We start from the raw sequence: 25,357 nt of genomic DNA on the forward strand, positions 1-25,357 counted from the left end.
TCAATTACATATTCTGATATTGACGAATCAGAATCCAAGTCATAACTCTGAACCAGTAACATCATTCTTAGATCTCTACATCTTTCAAAGCTATACTTTGACTTCAAAACTGTGCAAGATCCTTTAGCGTTGTTAATATCAAAAATAATCTTGCCATCCTTTTCAAAGTATCCAGTATTATCAACCATTCAACCAGTCAACGACGACTTTTCACACTTGTAATTTTGGCATATACGTTTTCGTTACTGGGGAATCTTTCATGTTCCACTACATTAGCAGTAAATTTACCAACAACTTCATTGATCTTTGACCTTCCGAAAAATCCTTATACTCATTGAAACCGTATCATGTACTCATCCACATCTTGTAACGGCAATTGACATACCAACTATCGGGAATTAGCAATCAGTATTTTGAAATCTTGTAGCACGTCTATGCCAACAGTTATATGTGTACATATAACGTCTACCTCCTGGACTTACATACTTCGAATGTGAAGTTTCCGAAAAACACCCCAAACTACGAAACTAGTTCTCCGAATTTTGGAAAAATGTTGAAGAAGCAGCAAAAACTATAAACGACCTTAACAATCAAAAGTTTGATGATAAAGAATAGTATGGTGGTAAAGCTGAGAAAAAGAGAAGGTTTGGAATTGAAAAACGGATTGAGCAGACCATGAAGGAGGCTGTGGACAAATCACAAAGACTAAATCTACCTTCAAAGAATCCAAATGATTCAGAGTCTGCTGAAATCATTAGCGAATACCTTGCTCCTTACTCTAAAACCTTTGCGAACAATATTCTTCATCATCATCTTATCTTAAATATTCTAAGATATCATCGTATCTCCCATTATAAATATCCTCCATATTTCTGAAGATATTTTTCGAAACCATTCTTATCTGAAATCATTACCTCTTCGCGCTATCTGTGTTACATCATAAAAGAAACTATTTTAGTTTCTAAAATCTGAAAAATTCGAAAAAATGGATGTTTTGAAGTAATGTTGGGAACTGAAGCATGTGTTAGTATAATATAATGACACTTGATCAACGTGATTATATTACAGTAAGTCATGTTGAGTTTCTAATGGAACGTGACAAAGGTTCACAGATCACACCCTCATCATAAACCATGTTACATAACTCTTTCATTTTATATAATCTCTAAATATATCAAGAAAATATATTTCTTGATGATTCGGTCTTTTTCGGATATTCTGGTAATTTGACAAGTCAGATTGTGCCATTACCGTTTCTTTCTTAGAACATTAATTATGTTCATTTCAAAATCCATACCTACGAATTTTGGACCATTATTCGCTTGACTTAAAGTCGGGAAGAGAAAACGAAAGCATGAAGCTCCGAAATATAATGGAAAATATAAAGCCCGAAAACAACCCCGAAATTACAAACCGTGTATATCAATGCGTATAGCAATATAAAGACACGGGAGAATGAAAAACAATATAACCCCAAGGTAATAGTAGAAGAAAATAACTTCCTCTGGTGGCAGATGAAAAAGAAGAATGATTGATATGATAGCCAAAAAAATATCAAGAATCAGAACTGGATTAAGCATTTTCACAAATCTTTTGTAAGTATGAAATAAGAAAGAAGATTATAGGAGTGGTGAGAATAAATGAAACGAAAGAGGTTAATTTATAGCAAAATATCAGACATAGCAATCGAGGCAGATTATGCATTTAATCAAAGGAAATCCTAATTTCCTTAAATTCCGAAGAATCAAATCTTATTTAAATTATGAAGATTTTCTATTCCTTAAATTTCGGAAATCAATCGTTACTACATCAAGAGATAAGACGAATCTCTATTCTCCATTTCACTCTATTACGATAACTTCTCACATACGCTTTGAGTAATCGGATTGTTTTATCCGTATTATTCAATGGTGATAAAATTCTATTTACCAACTCATATTCGTCATGAAAACATTTTTATTGTCAGCCATGACGACCTCACTCAAATTTCGGGACGAAATTTCTTTAACGGGTAGGTACTGTGACAGCCCGAAAATTTTTGACCAAATTTAAACTTTATCTTTAAATGATTTAACGTTTCTGACATGATAAGCAAAGTCTATGAAGTTGAATCTCAAAATTTTAGAACTGTTTCATTACATTTGACTGCTCTCGACGATTCATGAACAATTATATGTATGTATATATATATATATATATATGTACAAGTAAAAACGACTTTCCTACAGTAAAACACTATTTGCTACAGTAAAATGACTTTGCTACAGTAAAACACTATTTGCTGCAGTAAAACACTATTTACTACAGTGAAACTGTATTTTGCTACAGTGTTACAGTGAAAACGTATCATTTGCTACAGTAACACACTATTTGCTACAGTAACACACTATTTGCTACAATAAACACTATTTGCTACAGTACACTATTGCTACAGTAAACACTATTTGCTACAGTACACTATTTGCTATAGTAAACGCTGTTTGATGTCGACGAACTAGCAAACAAAAACGGATAAGGCGGCCATGCGATCGCATGGCAAAAACACTGAAAACTCGTGCGATCGCATGAGGTACTGTAGCAGGCCACATACTATAAAAGCTCGATTCATTCCTCCGAATTATTATTTTTATATTATTATTATTATTATTATTATTAATATTATTATTATTAATCTTATTATAATATTATTATTAGTAGTATATATACCTAAAATACTACGACGAGGTTATGAGCGTGTCACCTTCAAAATGGGTTTTTGAGCGGGATAGAGCTAAGGAAATTATGGGTTATTGCCAAGGAGGTTATGGGTAATGTTCGAGGGTATATTTGTGAATCAAATCTAGTATTTATCATCTCTGTTGCGTCTACGTACTTTCCTACAATATTGAATCTCAATATTGATACGTAAGCACTCATATTTTATCTTTTATACATTAATTGTGTATCCATGTCTAGTGCTCGAGTATATATATTTATGCATGCTTGTATGCTAAATTTTGTCGTTAAACAGTTATGATGAATCACGAAGTAAATACATATATTACTGATAAAAGGTATATGATATGCATGTTTTTGAAAAGCTGGCGAAAAATCAATAACTTTTCATTTAGAAATCGTGTAATTTCGGTGAACGAATTAAAAGATATGATCAACTGAATTATGATTGACATTGATTGAAATTGCTTTTGAAACTTGTTTGTAAGAATGATAAATTGGATTTTTGAATATTACCAGCCAAGTAAATGAATCCATATAAAAGGCACGTCTCGTTTTATTGAACTATTGTCAAAATTGACTTTTTGAAACGACTTTGGATAACTATTATATGTCGATCTCGAGCATTAGGATTGTGATACACTATGACTTGACCTAGCTTGATAGACATTTATTGACCAACATATGTTCTCTAGGTTGAGATCTACGATTAATTGGTAATCCGAGTTTCGATCACATTTTGGTGAACGACTTTATATGCTGCTAAGGTGAGTTTCATATGATCCCTTTTACTCAATATATTTTTGGGCTGAGAATACATGCGACTGTTTATAAATACTGAAAATACTAGATTTATATGCGTGAGTTTCATTTGCTCCCTTTTTAATTGCTTTTGCAATCTATATTTTTTGGGCTGAGAATACATGCACTTTATTTTAAACGCAATGGATACAAGTACATACTAAATTCTACACTGAGTTTGAACCGAAAATCCCTTAGCTTTGGTAACTAGTAACTGCCAGTTATAAGAACTGGTGGGCGCGAGTAGTTGTATATGGATCCATAGGGCTTGACATCCCCGTCTGTTCCAGGTATAGAGACCCTATCCTGAACTATAAAACAGACATATGCTATTTGAGTTTAGTACACGTTGGATTGCGTGTATTGTACATGTTGGTTGCATGTATGTTAAAACAGGGGTACTTATTATAACGTTAAAGTTTAGTTACCAGGGTGCTCAATTTCGTAGAATATTTTGATAAATGTTTCTGGATTGAACAACTGAAATCTTGTGATCCACCTTTATATACAGATTATGCGCAACATTAAAACTATGAACTCACCAACCTTTGTGTTGACACTTGTTAGCATGTTTATTCTCATGTTCCCTAGAAGTCTTCCGCTGTTTGCTTATATGTTAGACAAGCTATGTGCATGGAGTCGTACATGGCATATTTTTCAAGGAAACGTTGCATTCACAAAATCATCACCATGTATCTTATTTTGACTGCATTGTCAACGGAAGTACTATTGTAAACTATTATTTACGGTGATTGTCTATATGTAGAAATCATCAGATGTCGAAAACCTTTGATTTAAATATTCATTTATGGTGTGCCTTTTCAAAAGAATGCAATGTTTACAAAACGTATCATATAGAGGTCAAATACCTCGTAATGAAATCGATGAATGACGTGTTTGTCCATATGGATTTGGAGCGATCGTCACAGAAGAATAAGTATCCTCTTCCTAGAATAGATGACTTATTTGATCAGCTTCAAGGAGCTTCGTTCTTTTCGAAAATAGATCTACGTTCGGGATATCACCAGGTTCGTGTTGCTGAATTTGACATTCCTAAGACTGCATTTCGTACTCGTTATGGTCATTATGAGTTCTTAGTGATGCTGTTTGGGTTAACCAACACTCCAGCAATTTTCATGGATCTCATGAATAGGGTGTGTAAACCGTTTTTGGATAAGTTTATTATCGTGTTCATTGATGACATCTTAGTGTACTCCAAAACCGAATCCGAGCACGCTGAGCATTTAAGACAAGTGTTGGAACTTTTGAAATGTGAACAATTGTATGCAAAGTTTTCAAAGTGTGAGTTCTGGTTACGTGGAGTTCAATTTTTGGGTCATATTATCTGTGTAGAAGGTATAAAAGTGGATCCATCTAAAATTGAAGCTGTAATGAATTGGAATTCACCAAAGAATCTAATAGAAATCAAGAGTTTTCTAGGATTGTCCGGTTACTACCGACGATTCATTAAAGATTTTTCAAAGATTACATGTTCTTTAACAAAGTTAACTAGAAAGGATATGTCTTTTTAGTGAGGTAATGAACAAGAAACTGCATTTCAGACCTTGAAAAGTTTATTGTGTAAAGCACCAGTGTTAGCCTTACTTGAGGGATCCGAAGACTTCGTTGTGTATTGCGATGCGTCTTTATCTGGTTTGGGCTGTGTATTAATGCAAAGAGATCGTGTAATTGCGTATGCGTCTTGACAGTTAAAACCAAGTGAAAAGAATTACCCAGCACACGACTTAGAAATGGCTACAGTAGTGTTTGGTTTAAAGTTGTGGAGACATTATCTTTATGGTACGCACTGTGTTATCTGCACCAATCATAAAAGTTTACAGTATATCTTTTCGCAGAAAGAAATGAACATGCGTCAGAGACAGTGGCAAGAACTAATTAAGGATTACGACTGTGAGATCAGATATCATCCTGGCAAGGCAAACGTTGTGGTTGATGCGTTAAGTCATAAGAAATCCGCTGACAGTGTAAAGTTTATGCGAATTGAGATTGTGTCTGATTTAGTGGATCGACTAAAAATAACTCAACTCGAAGCATTGCAAGATGAACATTTGAAATCTGAGTTAATGGTGAAAAGAAAAGAAGAATTGATGAATGATTCTCGAGGATTAAAGACTTATCGTGAACGAGTTTGGGTGCCATTACTTAGAGGATTGAGGGATTTAATCTTAAATGAAGTACATAAATCGAGATTATCCATGCATCCCGGTAGTACAAAAATGTACCATGATCTGAAAGTGTTATATTGGTAGCCAACTATGAAAGCAGACATCGCGCAATACGTGGAAAAATGTCATATTTGCGCCCAAGTGAAAGCAGAACACCAGAAACCGTATGGGTCTTTGCGTAAATTAGAGATTCCAGAGTGAAAATGGGAACATATCACCATGGATTTTATGACAAAACTACCCAGAACCCAGAAAGGAAATGACATGATTTGGGTAATAGTGGACCGTTTAACCAAAAGTGCGCATTTTCTAGCTATTAGTGAAACAACTTCGTTGACCAAATTAGCCCAGTTGCACCTAAATGAAATAGTATCACGACATGGGATACCGTTGTCTATTGTGTCAGATAGAGATTCCCGATTTGTGTCTAGTTTCTGGAATTGTTTACAAGAAAATTTGGGTACTCGTGTCAACCTTAGTACAGCTTACCATCCTCAGACTGACGGTCAAAGTGAACGAACTATTCAGAATTTAGAGGATATGTTAAGAGCTTGTGTATTAGAGTATGGTGTATCGTGGGATTATCATCTGCCATTGATCGAATTTGCTTACAACTGTGACAACCCGAAAATTTCCGACCAAATTTAAACTTTAATCTTTATATGTTTCCGACACGATAAGCAAAGTCTGTAATGTTGAATCTCAAAAATTTTAAACTGTGTTCATACATTCATTTAACCTTGACCAAATTTCAATGATTCACGAACCATTATATAAATGGATGTGATTATATATATATATATATATATATATATATATATATATATATATATATATATATATATATATATATATATATATATATATATATATATATTATAACTTGAGAATATTAACAAAGTATTAAATGTATAATACCTTACATGAACGTATTTGTTTCAATATGTTTATCGATGGATTTAGAAGATAATATCAAATGATTGATTTATCAGATACATTGTATGATTACGAGTCTCTGTTGAGAGGTCCACTTTGATTTAGGAAACCTTTCCTTTTTAACAATATTCGGAATAAATGGTAAAGTGATTCACAAGAAAGAACAAAGTGTCAATTAACGAGTGTTAGACAAAAGTTAGTGTAAATTCCTATTTGATCTCCAAATACATACTTTACAATAATTTCCTCGTGTCTTTTGATAAGTTAATTATTTAGCTTTCATAATGATTGATCTTATAGAATAAATAACTAGGATAAGGTTCGTCGATTAGATAAACCCATTTGACATTTTACATTAAGATGATTTCATACGTTTATATTAACCATTGGACTTTACCTCACACTTCACCAACAAACTGTAATTTAAAAACTTGAAACCTATTATGAATATATAAAATTCTACTTTTCTAAAACGTTTTATGATATAACGATTTCCATTATTTTAACCTTTTAATAAAATGATTCTTAAATATATTTAGTTTTGGAAAACAAAATTATCATATTTATTTGATTTAATTTCAAACGTACAAAAACGTTTTCAGTTTAAAAAGAACTTTATTATTAAAACGTATATAACTTTTATAAATATCTAGAACCACTTTTAACAACTCATTACTTAACCAGTATGATAAAGATAACGATATTTATATTTTATTTTATTAAATATATATAATGATTTAAATTAATATTATATATATATTTAAACGCGTATTATACGTACACAGTTTTATACTTTTACTATACTTTAAATTTACCTTTACTTTACTTTAACTTCAATAATTCATACTTTAATAATTCACTTTAATAATTCATACTTTAATAATTAAAAAATCTATTATAAATAGAATTCAATATGTTTCATTATTTCATAGAAACTTGAAATATATTTCTCTAAACTCTCTCAATCGATTTACATATATATATTTACTCAGTATTATTTCAAGATATTATTGGTATACATAAAATACTACGACGAGGTCATGAGCGTATTATTTCAAAATGGACTTTTCGAATGGGATAGAGCTAAGGAAAACATGGGTTATAGCTATGGAGGTTATGGGTATTCTTCGGGGGGTATGCTCGTGAGGTCAAACTAGTGTTTATCATCTTCGTTGCGTCTACGTACCTTCCTGCAATATTGAATCTCAATATTGATACGTGAGCACTCATATCTTATCTTTTATATATTAATAGTGTATCCCTGACTAGTGCTCGAGTACTTATGATTTTGCGTTCTTGTAAATTTTATTTCGTCAATATATAGTTTATGATAAATTACGAATTTGATACATATGCGACTGAGATAAGGTATATGATATGCATGTCGTTGGAAAGCTGGCGAAAAATTAATAACTTTTCATTTAGAAAGCTTATGGTTTCGATGAACAGATTAAAAGATATAGTCAACTGAATTATTATTAATTTTAGTATTATTATTATTAAAATGATTATTATTATTACTATCGTCGTTATTATCGTCATTATTATTATTATTTAATTATTATTATTATTATTATTATTATTATTATTATTATTATTAATATCATTATCGTTATTAATATAAGTATTATGATTGTTATTGTTATTACTATCGTTATTACCATTAAGGTTATTATTAATATTATCATCATTATTATTATTATTATTATTATTATTATAATTATTAGTATTATCATTGATATTATTATAATAATTATTAGTATCATTATCATTAAAACTAATATTAATATCATCTAATTATTATGATTACTATAATTATCATTATTATGAATACGATATAAAAGAGGACTAAAAGCTATTAAACAAGTCGATTAGGAAATAATGAGTATAAGTATCATGATTCAGTTAAATTATTGTTAAGATTATGATTTAGATAAAAATATTGTTTTCATTATTTTTATCATTATTAGTAATATTATTATGACATTAGTATTACTACAAAAGATTATTACTTGTTATCAAAATTATTATTATCATTAGTAAATATCAATATTGTTATTATTATTATTATTATTATTATTATTATTATTATTATTATTATTATTATTATTATTATTATTATTATTATTATTACTATTATTATTAAAATAATTAATATTATTATTATTATAAAATAATACAACTTTTGGTTCATTATTATTATTATTATCAATATTATATTATTTAATCAAATAAATACTTAATACAAATATATATTTATGATACATACATTTTTATCATTAAAAAGATATTATGTGAACATTATACAAATTATAATACTTACGATATAAAAATATATGTTTACTATATATTTTTACTATATATTAACATATATTTTTATCATTAATACATTATAATAAATGATGAAATTAAAATATTGTAAGATACTGATTTATATAAAAATTTCATTTTCATTATTTTTATCATTATTATTATTATTAAAAGTATTATTAATATTAAAACTATCATTTTTACTAAAATTATCATTTTAATAGAAATATCAATGTTATTATAAAATATCATTATTATTATCATTTTAGTATTATTATTATTAAAAATTATCATTTTGAATAGAACTATTATTTTTATAAAATATTATTATTATTACTGTTAATATTAAAAGTATCGTTATTGTTAAAATTATCATGATTAGAATTATCATTTTATCATAATTAATATCATCCTTAATGAATATATAAATATTGTTATTATTATTAGTAGAATAATAATTATTATTATTATTGTTACAAAATAATACAACTTTTACTTATTATTATTATTATTATTATCAATATCATTTTATCAAATGGATATGTGATACAAGGGTATTTTACAACATGTAATATAATTACATTAATAATACATACCACTATATTTTTATGATATTAAGTGAACTTTATAAATTTTATTACTTAAGAAATATAAAAATATGTTTTTATATATAAATTTTAATATAAATTTTTATTTATTAATAAACGATTTATATTATTTACTCTAATAAAATCTGTTAAATATATTTAAAACGACTATATTTAAGTTATATAATAATCATGTATAGATTTTGGAAGTCATTTTGGGTCAAGTTGACTTTTGTTGACTTTTGCATATCAGTCTCGAGCATTAGGATTGTGATACACTACGACTTGACCTAAATTGTTAGACAGATATTGACCAATATATAAATATATATAATTAATATAGGTTTGTGAATCTGATGCCAACCTTGCACTTGTTCAATGCCATCATATGCATTATTACTACGAAATACAGTATTGTGAGTTTCATTTGCTCCCTTTTTAAATGCTTTAGCAATATATATTTTTGGAACTGAGAATACATGCGTTTTTATAAATGTTTGACGAAATAGACACAAGTAATCGAAACTACATTCTATGGTTGAATTGTTATACCGGATATCGCCCTTGTTGAACTTGGTAGCCTAAGAATTGGTGTTTATTATAATTGCCACCAATTGACGCGAATCTTAAAGATAGATCTATGGGCTTTGACACGCCCCAGTCAGAGAATTTGAACTGCTTTAGTACTTCGATGTTTATATGTTTGGGGATATTCTAGATGCATTTTGTTAATGTCGGTTACCAGGTGTTCAATCCATATGAATGAATTTTAAACACTTGCGAGTGTATGATTATTGAATAAAAGAAATCTTGTGGTCTATTAAAATCATGGAAATTATTGATTACGATAAACTAATGAACTCACCAACCTTTTGGTTGACACTTGAAAACATGTTTATTCTCAGGATTGAAAGAAATCTTCCGCTGTGCATTTGCTCATTTTAAAGATATTACTTGGAGTCATTCATGGCCTATTTCAAAAGACGTTGTATTCAAGTCGTTGAGTTCATTAAAGATTATAATTAAGCAAATGACAGATTAGGTCATTTATAGTTGTATATTATGAAATGATATGCATGCCTATCAACTTTCGATGTAATGAAAGTTTGTCTTTTAAAATGAATGCAATGTTTGTAAAATGTATCATATAGAGGTCAAATACCTCGCAATGTAATCATATGTTATTGTATTCGTCCTTATGAATTAGGACGGGTCGTCTCATGTGGTATCAGAGCGGTGATCTTAGCGAACCAGGTCTTGCATTAGTGTGTCTAACTGATAGATATTAAGATGCATTAATGAGTCTGGACTTCGACCGTGTCTGCATGCCAAAAGTTTTGCTTATCATTTTTGTTGGAAATTACCTGCTTATCATCTTAAGTCTAAACGCGTCTTACTGCATTCATTGCATAGATAGTGTATAGACAAAATTCATATATTATCGTATCTGCTAATTCGTATCATAACGTATCTGTTACTGTAAACTTTGCCTGGCATATTCCGTAAATTACTCCGTAATCTACGAAATCTTTTGTTCTATATATATAGATATTCTAGGTAATTAGAATATGACAAAATTGCTGAAATAGTCTCTGTGGTTTGTACCAAAATGCTGGTTTAGTCCCTGTGCTTTTTTTTGATGGATTTGGTCCCGGTGGTTTATAAAAGTTGCTGATTTAGTCCCTCTGACCGACGGCCGTTGAAAAAGGCCGTTAACTCCAGTCATGTGCCAGACATGTGAGGGTATTTTCGTCAGTTTCTTTCATTTATTTACAATATTGCTGAAATGGTCCCTGTGGTTTGTAATAAAGTTGCTGAATTGGTCCCTGTGGTTTGTAACAAAATTGCTGAAATCTTTATCCCCAAAATTTTTATCTTCCTCACCTTCATCTTTATCCGCAAAAAATATGAACAAACCCTAAGTTTTTTTTTTCTTCAAACACTTTAATTAATATGTAAAATCAAACACACCAAAATTAAAATTAAATCCACTATATGCTTAACAAGTAAACACATCTATTTGATTTGATTAAAACTATATATCGATTAAATAGATATAAATCTGAATTGAAAACCTAACAACAGAAGGAAACCCAGATATACCCTGTTCTTGAGTTCAAAATTCCAAAATCTCGAATTCGAAAATAAATTCAAAATGTATTAATGTGGTAGTGTTAGGAATTGTCCATTTAAACTATCTGCAAGTTTTCAAAACCTAATTCTTTCTATCGCGTTCCAATTTAAGAGTCAAAGTTATATTTTCAAAAGTCAACTAATTTGTTCTTGAGGAAATTCGAACACGTCTTGATGTTTTAAGTTAAATTGATGATGGAGAAAGTTTCCAGTAACGATTTTATACTTATTTCATGTTGAAGTCGTGGTCTAAAACAATCTCAATTTCAAAACCAAAAATTATGTTCTCCGTGTTCATAAAGTGTCTGCTGCAGTTTTATTTTATTTTCTTTCTTTCTGTTATTTAACCAAATCCAAACACATCATGATCGTTTATGTTTCAATTCCAAAACATAAACCAAACTGAATTAGCTGTAATGATTTTGGTTGGTTCTCTGGTCAATTGATTTCTGAGTTGGAGAAGAAAGGGGAAGCATGAAGGAACGTGATAAATAAATATAGGTGGGATGTTAATCAGGAAAAATAGAAATGGTTACATGGTTTAGGGTGTTGACGGGTATTCGAGAGGTCACGGGTTTGAGCCTTGTTCATGGCATTTTTTTAGGAAAGCCTTTAAGGTAGTTTCCATTATTATTTCTTGGTACAAACCACAGGGACCAATTCAGCAACATTGTTATAAACCACAGGGACCATTTCAGCAATATTGTAAATAAATAAAGGAAACTGACGAAAATACCCTCACATGTCTGGCACATGACTGGAGTTAACGGCCTTTTTTGACGGCCGTCGGTCAGAGGGACTAAATCAGCAACTTTTATAAACCACCGGGACCAAATCCATCAAAAAAAAGCACAGGGACTAAACCAGCATTTTGGTACAAACCACAGGGACTATTTCAGCAATTTTGTCTTAGAATATCATCCGATAACCGTAAATTATTTCATATAAAAAAATCCTTTATTAATCGTACGAAATGGAACTCTCCACTAGTTCGAGTCCCTCGAATTCCGATATGGAGTTTCACTCGAGCTCCGAAAGTAGTGTAACCGGAATGGATCAACCAATTAGCCATCATCTATTCTGGATGAATTGGGGATGGGTTCGTAGTCTACTAAATCATTGGAGACAAGAAGAAGGTGATCCCTTCCATCCACCACATTACCCTCTGGACGAAGAACCTGAAGCACTTACCGGCGAACCTGTCCGAGACACCATTTTCTCTCTCATTTCCAGAGTATCTCATCACGACTACATATTATCTCAAATTCTAGATCTTATTCATTCGCTCGTCCGAACCGACAATCACCCCGATGTAATAGAAGAAGTTAACGAACTTCGCGCTCGAGTAGTGGTCTTGGAGAATATGGTTCAAAGGTTACAAGCACCAGCATCAACACCGGCATCAACAACACCACCATCATCAACACCAATGGTATCATTACCACCACCAACGACAACATCCGCATCCCACACCTAGACATCACAATCTGTACCTCGAACATCAACGGCATACGCACCGTAGATAACAAAGAGTACCAACAACAATGACCGATGAAGTATTGATTCATAACTTCATTGGAGAAACATTCCGCAGCAATTATGTAATCTCCAAAGTCTTAGAGATTATCTATTCTAGCCCTAACCATAAATTAGATGAATGAACCAAAATGATAGAAGGAAGAATAGAAACCCTGACAAGAATGATGGGTGATTTACAAGCTAGATTTGTTTTACCAGCAGCATCAACAGTACCGTTAGCATCACCAGCACAGTCAGTGCCGTCAGCATCGTCAGAATCAGCGGCACCTATAACATCACAAACTCCGCCAGTTCAAGAATCATTGTGGACATTATTACGAATCAACAACAATTATAGTGTATCAACAAATTATGAAGTATTAACTCAATTCCTCTGAAGAATTTATATGTATATCTTATATATATAAATTTTGAAACCATCATAAATCTTTTCGTACTAAGCTATTATGTATGAATTGAAAAAGGGTAGATACTACCCAGCTAAATTCATATTACTAATATGCTATAATCTTTCTATTAACGACTTAATCATCGTTAACTATAATCTCTGTTTCAATTCAATGAATTCCATTTCATAATAAATCAAGTGTATTATTCAAATATATGTTTGATTTTACACTTTCATCATCGATGTACTCGAAACTTTTCAGATAACATCATTCGTACCTTGCAAAGTTCACAAGAATTCCACGAACACCAACATCATGCATCAATAAATAACGAAGTATTGATTCATAATTTCAATTTCATTGAAGAAATACTCCGTAAAAGTTATGTAATTTCTAAAGTTTTTAGGGATTATTCAATTCTAGTTTCAACCGTAAATCAAATGAGTTTAATTTAATATTAACTCATTAAATCTATGTTACATCTGAGGAAAATACACACATATATATTTTCGTAAAGACTGTAATAAAATTCTTTTGTACAAAATATTAATTGTGAAATTTTTTTAACGGGTAGGTAATACCCGAAAGATATATAAATTCACAATTAATATATTACATTCTTCGGATTTGGTTTAGCAATCACCAACTATACTCACTACTTTCACAAGAATATACATTCTTTTATAAAAATCAAAACAACCATTCTCATCCAAATTTGATTACGTATTCTGATTTTGACAAATCAAAATCCAAGTTAAGATTTAACAGAAGATATCACCCTTAGATTCTTACATCTTTCAAAGCTATACTTTGACTTCAAAACTGTGCTAAAACATCATTTCTATTCATAGAACTCAGAAAAATAATTGTATCAGCCAAAATCCCAGAACATCATATGTATACTAACGATTACAATATGTGTTCAAACCCATCGAAATTTCCGAAGACACTTCAAATAATGAACAATCGAGATGATGATCCAACCACATGTTACCCACAGTCTTGTACCTGAAAAACCCTCGAAACCAAAGTCATAGTTTAACACGTATCCGTGTTAGACCCTTTGGAATTTATTAGCTAAAATAACTTTTCAATTCTTTTTCAAAGTAGTCAGTTTTGTCACAGCTCCAACAAGTCAACCTCGACTTTTCAGTTGAAACAGTCTTATTATAACCTCGATATATACGTTGCTCTTTCACCATCGTTACAGGGGAGCCGTTTATGTTCCACCACATTAGCAATAAACTTACCAATAACTTCACTGATCTTTGACTTTCCGAAAAATCATTATATTTATCGAAACCCCATAATTTACTCATCCGCATCTTGTAACAAGAATTGTCATACCAATTACTGGGATTCAGCAATCAGTATTTTGAAATCTCGCAGCATGTCGACGCCAACAATTATATGTGTACATATAACGTCTATCTCCTAGACTTATATACTGCGAATGTGAAGTTTCTGAAAAACGCCCTAAACTGGAAACTAGTTCTCCGAAGATTGAAAAGGCTAAATGAAGCAGAAGAAACTATAGACAACCGTAACTGTCAAAAGTTTAATGATAAAGAATAATGTGTTGGAAAAGCTCAGAAAAAGAGAAGGTTTGGAACTGGAAAACGGATTGAGCAAACCATGAAGGAGGCTGTGGACAAATCACAAGGACGAAATCTACCTTCAAAGAATCCAAATGATTCAGTGTCCGCTGAAATCATTAGCAAACACCTTACTCCTTATTCGAAACCTTCACAGACAAATTTTCCGCATCATCCTTTGATTCCAGATATTTTAAAATTCTAAAACATCATCGAATCTTTCATTATAAATATCTTCGATAATTCTGAAGATATATTCATAACTATTCTTATCTGAGATTATTTATCTCTTTGCCATATCTGTGCTACATCAAAAAAGAAACTATTTTAGTTTCTAAATTCTGAAACGTTCGAGTTTAAAATATGAATGTTTTTGAAGTAGTGTTGGGAACTGAAGCATGAATTAGAATAATATAATGACACTTGATCAACGTGATTATATTACAGTAAGTCATGATGAGTTTAAAAATGAAACATGATGATTCACAGACCATAACGTTATCATGTGCCATGTTACATAACTCTTTCATTCTATTTAACCTCTAAAAATATCAAGAAAATATTTTCTTGATGATTCTGTCTTTTCCGTGACTTTCTGGTAATTTAATCAATCAAGATCGTGCTATTACCATTTCTTTCTTAGAACATTAACTATGTTCATTTCGAAATTCATATCTACGAATTATGGACCATTATTCGCTTGACTTAAAGTCGGGAAGAGAAAACAAAAGAATGAAGCTCCGAAATAAAAAAATGAGAGTATATATCGTAGCAAATAGGAGAGAGCATTAACTGTGGATGACAATGATTATAGAAGACAGAAGCAGGGGCTTTGAAATATTAAGGAAGATATAAAGCCCAACAACAATCCAGAAATTACAAACCATATATATTAATGCATATAACAATATAAAGACACGGGAGAACTAAAAACACTATAAAACCAAGTGTATAGTAGAAATAAATAGATTCTTCTGACGGTAGATGAAAAAGAAGAATGACAGATATGAAAGTTAAGAGTATATCAAGAATCAGAACCAGATGGAGCATGCTTTAAAGTATGAATTAAGATAGAAAGAATAGAAGGTGTGAGTTGTAAGGAAACGAAAGGGGTGGATTTATAGTAATATATTCGATAAAGAGATGATCGCATTTAAGGCGGATCCTAATTTCCTTGATTACCGAAGAACCAAATCTTATTATGCAGATTTTCTCTATATCCCTTAACTTCCGGAAATCAATCCTATCTACGTCAAAAGATATGACGAATCTACATTTACTAATTTCACTCCTTTGTGATATCTTCACTCATACTCTTCACATAAACGGATTGTTTTATCCATATTACTCAATGATGATAAAATTCTATTTATCAACTCATTTTTGTCATGAAAACATTCTAATTGTTATCCATGACGACCTCGATCAAATTTCAGGGACGAAATTTCTTTAACGGGTAGGTACTGTGACAACCCAGAAATTTCTGACCAAATTTAAACTTTAATCTTTATATATTTCCGACACGATAAGCAAATTCTGTAATATTGAATCTCAAAAATTTTAAACTGTGTTTATACATTCATTTTACATGAACGTATTTGTTTCAAAATGTTTATCGATGGAATTAGAAGATAATATCAAATGATTGATTTATCAGATACATTGTATGATTACGAGTCTTTGTTGAGAGGTCCACTTTGATTTAGGAAACATTTCTTTTTTAACAATATTCGGAATAAATGGTAAAGTGATTCACAAGAAAGAACAAAGTGTCAATTAATGAGTGTTAGACAAAAGTTAGTGTAAATTCCTATTTGATCTCCAATACATACTTTACAATAATTTCCTCATGTCTTTTGATAAGTTAATTATTTAGCTTTCATAATGATTGATCTTATAGAATAAATAACTAGGATAAGGTTCGTCGATTAGATAAACCCATTTGACATTTTACATTAAGATGATTTCATACGTTTATATTAACCATTGGACTTTACCTCACACTTCACCAACAAACTGTAATTTAAAAACTTGAAATCTATTATGAATATATAAAATTCTACTTTCCTAAAACGTTTTATGATATATCGATTTCCATTATTTTAACCTTTTAACAAAATGATTCTTAAATATATTTAGTTTTGGAAAACAAAATTATCATATTTATTTGATTTAGTTTCAAACGTACAAAAACGTTTTCAGTTTAAAAAGAACTTTATTATTAAAACGTATATAACTTTTATAAATATCTAGAACCACTTTTGACAACTCATTACTTAACTAGTATGATAAAGTTAACGATATTTATATTTTATTTTATTTAATATATATAACGATTTAAATTAATATTATATATATATTTATACGCGTATTATACGTACACAGTTTTATACTTTTACTATACTTTAAATTTACCTTTACTTTACTTTTACTTTACTTTAACTTTAATAATTCACTTTAATAATTCATACTTTAATAATTCACTTTAATAATTCATACTTTAATAATTCACTTTAATAATTCAAAAATCTATTATAAATAGAATTCAATAGGTTTCATTATTTCATAGAAACTTGAAATATATTTCTCTAAACTCTCTCAATCAATTTACATATATATATTTACTCAGTATTATTTCAAGATATTATTGGTATACATAAAATACTACGACGAGGTTATGAGCGTATTATTTCAAAATGGATTTTTCGAACGGGATAGAGCTAAGGAAAACATGGGTTATAGTTATGGAGGTTATGGGTATTCTTCGGGGGGTATGCTCATGAGGTCAAACTAGTGTTTATCATCTCCGTTGTGTCTACGTACCTTCCTGCAATATTGAATCTCAATATTGATACGTGAGCACTCATATCTTATCTTTTATATATTAATAGTGTATCCCTGACTAGTTCTTGAGTACTTATGATTTTGCATGCTTGTATATTTTATTTCGTCAATATATAGTTTATGATAAATCACGAATTTGATACATATGCGACTGAGATAAGGTATATGATATGCATGTCGTTGAAAAACTGGCGAAAAGTTAATAACTTTTCATTTAGAAAGCTTATGGTTTCGATGAACGGATTAAAAGATATGGTCAACTGAATTATTATTAATTTTAGTATTATTATTATTATTAAAATGATTATTATTATTACTATCGTCGTTATTATCGTCGTTATTATTATTATTATTATTATTATTATTATTATTATTATTATTATCGTTATTAATATAAGTATTATGATTGTTATTGTTATTACTATCGTTATTACCATTAAGGTTATTATTATTATTATTATTATTATTATTATTATTATTATTATTATTATTATTATTATTATTATTATTATTATTATTATTATTAGTATTATCATTGATATTTTTATAATACATATTAGTATCATTATCATTAAAACTAATATTAATATCATCTAATTATTATGATTACTATTATTATCATTATTATGAATACGATATAAAAGAGGACTAAAAGCTATTAAACAAGTCGATTAGAAAATAATGAGTATAAGTATCATGATTCAGTTAAATTATTGTTAAGATTATGATTTAGATAAAAAATATTGTTTTCATTACTTTTATCATTATTAGTAATATTATTATGACATTTGTATTACTATAAAAGATTATTACTTGTTATCAAAATTATTATTATCATTAGTAAATATAAATATTGTTATTATTATTATTATTATTATTATTATTATTATTATTATTATTATTATTATTATTATTATTATTATTATTATTATTATTATTACTACTACTATTATTATTAAAATAATTAATATTATTATTATTATAAAATAATACAACTTTTGGTTCATTATTATTATTATCAATATTATATTATTTAATCAAATAAATACTTGATACAAATATATATTTATGATACATACATTTTTATCATTAAAAAGATATTATGTGAACATTATACAAATTATAATGCTTACTATATAAAAATATATTTTTACTATATATTTTTACTATATATTAACAAAATTTTTATCATTAATACATTATAATAAATGATGAAATTAAAATATTGTAAGATACTGATTTAAATAAAAATATCATTTTCATTATTTTTATCATTATTATTATTATTATTATTAAAAGTATTATTAATATTAAAACTATCATTTTTACTAAAATTATCATTTTAATAGAAATATCAATGTTATTATAAAATATCATTATTATTATCATTTTAGTATTATTATTATTAAAAATTATCATTTTGAATAGAACTATTATTTTTATAAAATATTATTATTATTACTGTTAATATTAAATGTATTGTTATTGTTAAAATTATCATGATTAGAATTATCATTTTATCATAATTAATATCATCATTAATAAATATAAATATTGTTATTATTAGTAGAATAATAATAATTATTATTATTATTACAAAATAATACAACTTTTACTTATTATTATTATTATTATCAATATCATTTTATCAAATGGATATGTGATACAAGGGTATTTTACAACATGTAATATAATTACATTAATAATACATACCACTATATTTTTATGATATTAAGTGAACTTTATAAATTTTATTACTTAAGATATATAAAAGTATGTTTTTATATATAAATTTTAATATAAATTTTTATTTATTAATAAATGATTTATATTATTTACTCTAATAAAATCTGTTAAATATATTTAAAACGACTATATTTAAGTTATATAATAATCATGTATAGATTTTGGAAGTCATTTTGGGTCAAGTTGACTTTTGTTGACTTTTGCATATCAGTCTTGAGCATTAGGATTGTGATACACTACGACTTAACCTAAATTGTTAGACAGATATTGACCAACATATAAATATATATAATTAATATAGGTTCGTGAATCCGAGGCCAACCTTGCACTTGTTCAATGCCATCATATGCATTATTACTACGAAATACAGTATTGTGAGTTTCATTTACTCCCTTTTTAAATGCTTTTGTAATATATATTTTTGGAACTTAGAATACATGTGTTTTTATAAATGTTTGACGAAATAGACACAAGTAATCGAAACTACATTCTATGGTTGAATTGTTATACCGGATATTGCCCATGTTGAACTTGGTAGCCTAAGAATTGGTGTTTATTATAATTGCCACCAATTGACGCGAATCCTAAAGATAGATCTATGGGCTTTGACACGCGCCCGTCAGAGAATTTAAACTGCTTTAGTACTTCGATGTTTATATGTTTGGGGATATTCTAGATGCATTTTGTTAATATCGGTTACCAGGTATTCAATCCATATGAATGAATTTTAAACACTTGCGAGTGTATGATTATTGAATAAATGAAATCTTGTGGTTTATTAAAATTATGGAAATGATTGATTACGATAAACTAATGAACTCACCAAACTTTTGATTGACACTTGAAAGCATGTTTATTCTCAGGATTGAAAAAAATCTTCCGCTGTGCATTTGCTCATTTTAAAGATATTACTTGGAGTCATTCATGGCCTATTTCAAAAGACGTTGCATTCATTAAAGATTATAATTAAGCAAATGACAGATTAGGTCATTTATAGTTGGATATTATGAAATGGTATGCATGCCTATCAACTTTCGATGTAATGAAATTTTGTCTTTTAAAATGAATGCAATGTTTGTAAAATGTATCATATAAAGGTCAAATACCTCGCAATGTAATCATATGTTATTGTATTCATCCTTATGGATTAGGACGGGTCGTCTCATGAACAACTCCTATCATTCAAGTATTGGCATGCCGCCGTATGAAATGTTGTATGGTAGAAAGTGTCAAACTCCATCGTGTTGGTTGGAGGCAGGTGAGAAACAGTTTGCGGGTCCAGAAATTGTGCAGCAGACTGCAGAAAAAGAGGCTATCGCACGTGAAAAGCTGAAAGCTGCTAGAGATTGACAAAAGATGTATGCAGATCCTCGTCGACGACCAATGACGTTTACTGTGGGTGAACATGTGTATTTAAAAGTGTCACCGTGGAAGGGTGTAATTCGATTCGGTAAACGAGGAAAACCTAGCTCTGAGATACATTAGTCCTTTTAGAATTCGTCAAGTGCTGAACGATCAAAATGTAGTGTTAGATCTCCCTCCGGAGTTAGCAGCTATTCATGACACGTTTAACATCTGCTATATTCATAAGTGTAAAGTGGACGATGAAAATTAAATTCTTCCGCTCCAAGATCTGAAGGTAGATTCAAGTAAGAAATTGGTGGAAGAACCAGTGAGGATCGTCGACAGAAAAGTGACTAAGTTGCACAAGAAAGAGATTTCAATGGTGCTTGTGGAATGGAAGCATACTTTAGGCACCAATCTGACATGGGAGACCGAGGAGTTGATGACCTCTAGATACCCTCAGTTGTTTAACTTTGACCAGATTCTGAGGACGGAATCTCCTTTAAGGGGGGTAGATTTGTAACAACCTCACTTTAGGCGTAGTAGGTAATGACCTATTTACCCTTCTGTGTTATTAAAGTGATTTTAATAATTATGTGTTTTATAATTATTGGGTATGGGATAATGTGCGTTTTGTGACAAGGGTCACAGAACATATTTCTTTTTGTGAATTGGACTTAGAATGAATAAGTTATTAAAGATTTTGGGTTTGTAAATACCCGTGTGTTAGACGGGAGAGCTTACCTAAGTGTGAAGACACCTAAAATAACACATATATATGTACTGTACGTTCATAACTTGCTTTTTTTAGCAAAATACAAACCCTAAACACTCTTTTGCTCTCTAAATCTTGAAATCAAAAAGTGCAAACCAACGATAGTGATTTTGTGCATCTAATTCTCAGTGATTTCATAATCAAAACAAGGTAAACATCTTAAATTTTGATGAATTGAAATGGGTTTTAAGTGGGTTTGAAAAGTAAGCTTTTTATGTTTGATTATTGCTTTGAATGTGTTTGTTATGCTTGATTGAGGTTAGAAATAGATTATATATGTGTTATATAGTGTTCTTGGGTCATTGGATTGATCAAAACAAGCAGAAATCGAGTTTTGGGTGTTAAAAACTCAAAAACAGCGAGCTGGAAGTGTTCATCAGCATCCACACTTTTGACCGCTCAACCACGCGGTTGAGCAGTGGTCAGCGTTTGGTAAAATTAAAAAGGCTGTAACTTTCAAATCGTAATTCCGTTTTTGACAAATAAACTATCGTTGGAATCGTCTTGAGATATAATATCTAATGATAAGGTTTTAAAACACTAAATCAAACTTTAGGTTGGATGTAAAAAGCTGGAATTGCAACTGTGCTGCTGTACTTGCTCAACCGTGCGTCTGAGGCACTCACTCGTGCGAGTGAAGTGTCCATTCGCATGAGTGAGACACTAAACCATATGAGTAGGATTGTTAATCACTAGTATAAGTGATAAGTCAGTCGTGCGAGTGAGGATACTCACCCGTGCGAGTGAGCATAGTCAGTCGCACGAGTGAGACCTCATCCGTGCGAGTGACAGTGTTTATATGTTTGGGTCAGGTGCAATTCTGACCCATTTACTGTATTGCTATGATATTTATGCTAATGAGTAATTTGATTGAAAAATGTACTAACTAGAGAACTGATATTCTCAGGTGATAAACGGAAAGGTGAAGGCTCAGTGATATAAGACAACTGAGTACTTGTGCTTCCAGGTGAGTGGGATTATCTTTATAGATGTGATTATACAGTGACAAGTATAGTGGTCCATACCATGCTTATAATTAGACTGTGAAATGAGTCTGTGACCAGTGCAGTGACTATGTGTGATTATGTGCGCACCCAGTGAACGTCGAGGTGTTTTGTGCGACGTAAGAGGTCAATGCTATTTACCTTGTGTATTTAGGGTAATAGTATTGGGTCCAAGTGTTACTGATTAGTGGTATAGTGTGGATGATGAGTGCGTCACGTCTGGAAGACTATACCAGTGACTCAGTAGTGTGGACTATCAGTATATTCCAGCTTGATCAGCTATGGGTTGCCGGTCCTATTGTGTATGGCTTTAAGTGATTAGTGACCAGTGCCTTAAAGCTGTGCTTGATGCTTGTAGTGATGTCCACCTAGATATTGTCATTCACTTAGCGTTATGCTAATTCCCCTACAGTGTTTTGCCTTGCAGGTATAGATTAGCAGCTTTTGGTGGGTTTTGCAAGGCAAGTGAAGATGTTTGACACAGTGAATAACTCTGATGTTTTGTAATAAACAATATGGTCAAATGGTTTGTATTAATAACGTAACACCTGTGATTTTGTGTAATCATATAAGTATGTACTAATATATGATATGTAAATTAATAAATCTTCCGCTGTGAGTGTCTTTAAAAAAAATGTGTATGTAAAAAGTACGGTGTTACAATTGACTATATATATTTCATTGTAGATGATGGTCACCTTTTGTGGTTTCCAGTAACTGTTGAAAGTAACAGTAGTATCGGTTCTTCTCATGAACATGTTGCAATAAACATGGATGGTATGTGTTTAATATGTTGTTACATATTTTATGTTAATGATATGTTGGGACCAAACATTCAAGCAAATTTAAATTTAAAGTAGTTGATTTGGTATACTTGCATCCTTACAAAATGAATTATGTATCAAAACCTTAAATAAGTTGTTACATGGAGATTTTTATCTAGTTTTGAATGTTTTTAAAGAATTTTGTAATCAAGAGGTTAGACTTTCTTTAAAAAGTCATTCTCAAGATAGTTCACTATATTAACTGAACCGAGTCTTACAAGTTTGTAATTACTCCAACATCAACCTGTCATAAAAGAGGATGCAATCGCTCTTACATTAAGGTAACTTACGTGTTTCTTATGAATCATCTTTTGGTTAATACAATATCATTAATCGTTTTGGTTTCATGTGCAGGTGGTAGTATATCTTTAGTGGAGTTGGTGGATGTAGCTGTAAATGTTCACTCATATAGTAATATACTTCACGAGGAAACAAAGATGACCTAAAAAATGATTTGGGAGTACAGAGTCAACACATCCAAATGCTAAAGTGAGTTAGATTATTATTCACAGTTCAATAAGAATCAGAAGGTGTTGGATCACTCATGTAACACAATAGTTTTGGATTTTTTTGATAAAATTAAGAAAGCATTTAATGTGCATATTGTGTTTTTGAAATGACTACAAGGTAATTATTAGCTCAAATGTTTTTGTGCCTTTGTTTGCCAAGAAAATGTAAGCATGGGATCTTTGAATTTGTAATGCAATGCTTCGGGTATGAATATTTTGATTTGTAAAGTGTTTCATATTTGGAAATCGTTTGGTGACAATATTTTATGTTGCAAATATAGATGTTCTATAATGTACCATTCAACTCGTGTTTTCAAGGAGTGTGTTCCATTGTAGCAACAAACACTTTTTTTTTGTCTAACCTTTTGGAAAAAATAACTATCGGTATGTAAACTATTAAATTTTAACAATTCTTTTTTCTAAAAAAACCCGTGTTTTCACAAGTCTTGAAACTAGTTTAAATTCCAAATGACATAAAAATATTAATAAATATACAACTAATCATATTTTTTAAACAAGTATCCCTTTAAAACATGCACTTTTTCAGAAAATGGAACCCACTTTTAGTTTATAACATTCGTCAAATCCATGGTGAAGGTGAGTAACTAATCCGTGCCTATGGTTCATTACGGGTAAAAACGGATAACTAGCGGGTAATTGACTATAGGGAGTGGTGTTATGACGTACACTAGCTTATGAACATGTATATATATCAAACAAGATAAGAGTAATATATATATATATATATATATATATATATATATATATATATATATATATATTGAAAAGCTGAAAGATGTTTTATCAATCACCGAATTAGCAGAGAAACAACATCAACTTCCCAAGGAGCATAATGAAACGAAATTCCCTCCTCATTATATATAACTACAATTCTAAAATTCAGTTTCTTAACCACTGCGTATGTTTTGTAAACTGGTAGGTAATCCGTATAACATAAGGGACGGTTCACAATATATAAGAAATTTCCTTTTTTACCCCTATGTATTTTGGTTCTCTTGGTTCTCACTTATTTATTGGTTCTCATTTAAACTTTTTCCGTTATATATATATATATATATATATATATATATATATATATATATATATATATATATATAGA

General features: G+C 29.9%; 1 protein-coding gene across 1 annotated transcript; it reads left to right on the plus strand.

The window, feature by feature from the left end:
* The first annotated feature begins 5,267 nt into the window (after positions 1 to 5,267).
* Positions 5,268 to 24,174, plus strand: LOC139850221 (uncharacterized). The gene is made up of 4 exons (XM_071839807.1): positions 5,268 to 5,669; positions 5,787 to 5,826; positions 23,592 to 23,681; positions 24,083 to 24,174. The coding sequence occupies exons 1-4, from the start codon at positions 5,268 to 5,270 to the stop codon at positions 24,172 to 24,174; spliced, it is 624 nt and encodes a 207-aa protein (XP_071695908.1).
* The last annotated feature ends 1,183 nt before the right edge of the window (positions 24,175 to 25,357 follow it).

The sequence above is a fragment of the Rutidosis leptorrhynchoides genome, chromosome 5, assembly GCF_046630445.1.
Source record: "Rutidosis leptorrhynchoides isolate AG116_Rl617_1_P2 chromosome 5, CSIRO_AGI_Rlap_v1, whole genome shotgun sequence".
NCBI lineage: Eukaryota > Viridiplantae > Streptophyta > Magnoliopsida > Asterales > Asteraceae > Rutidosis > Rutidosis leptorrhynchoides.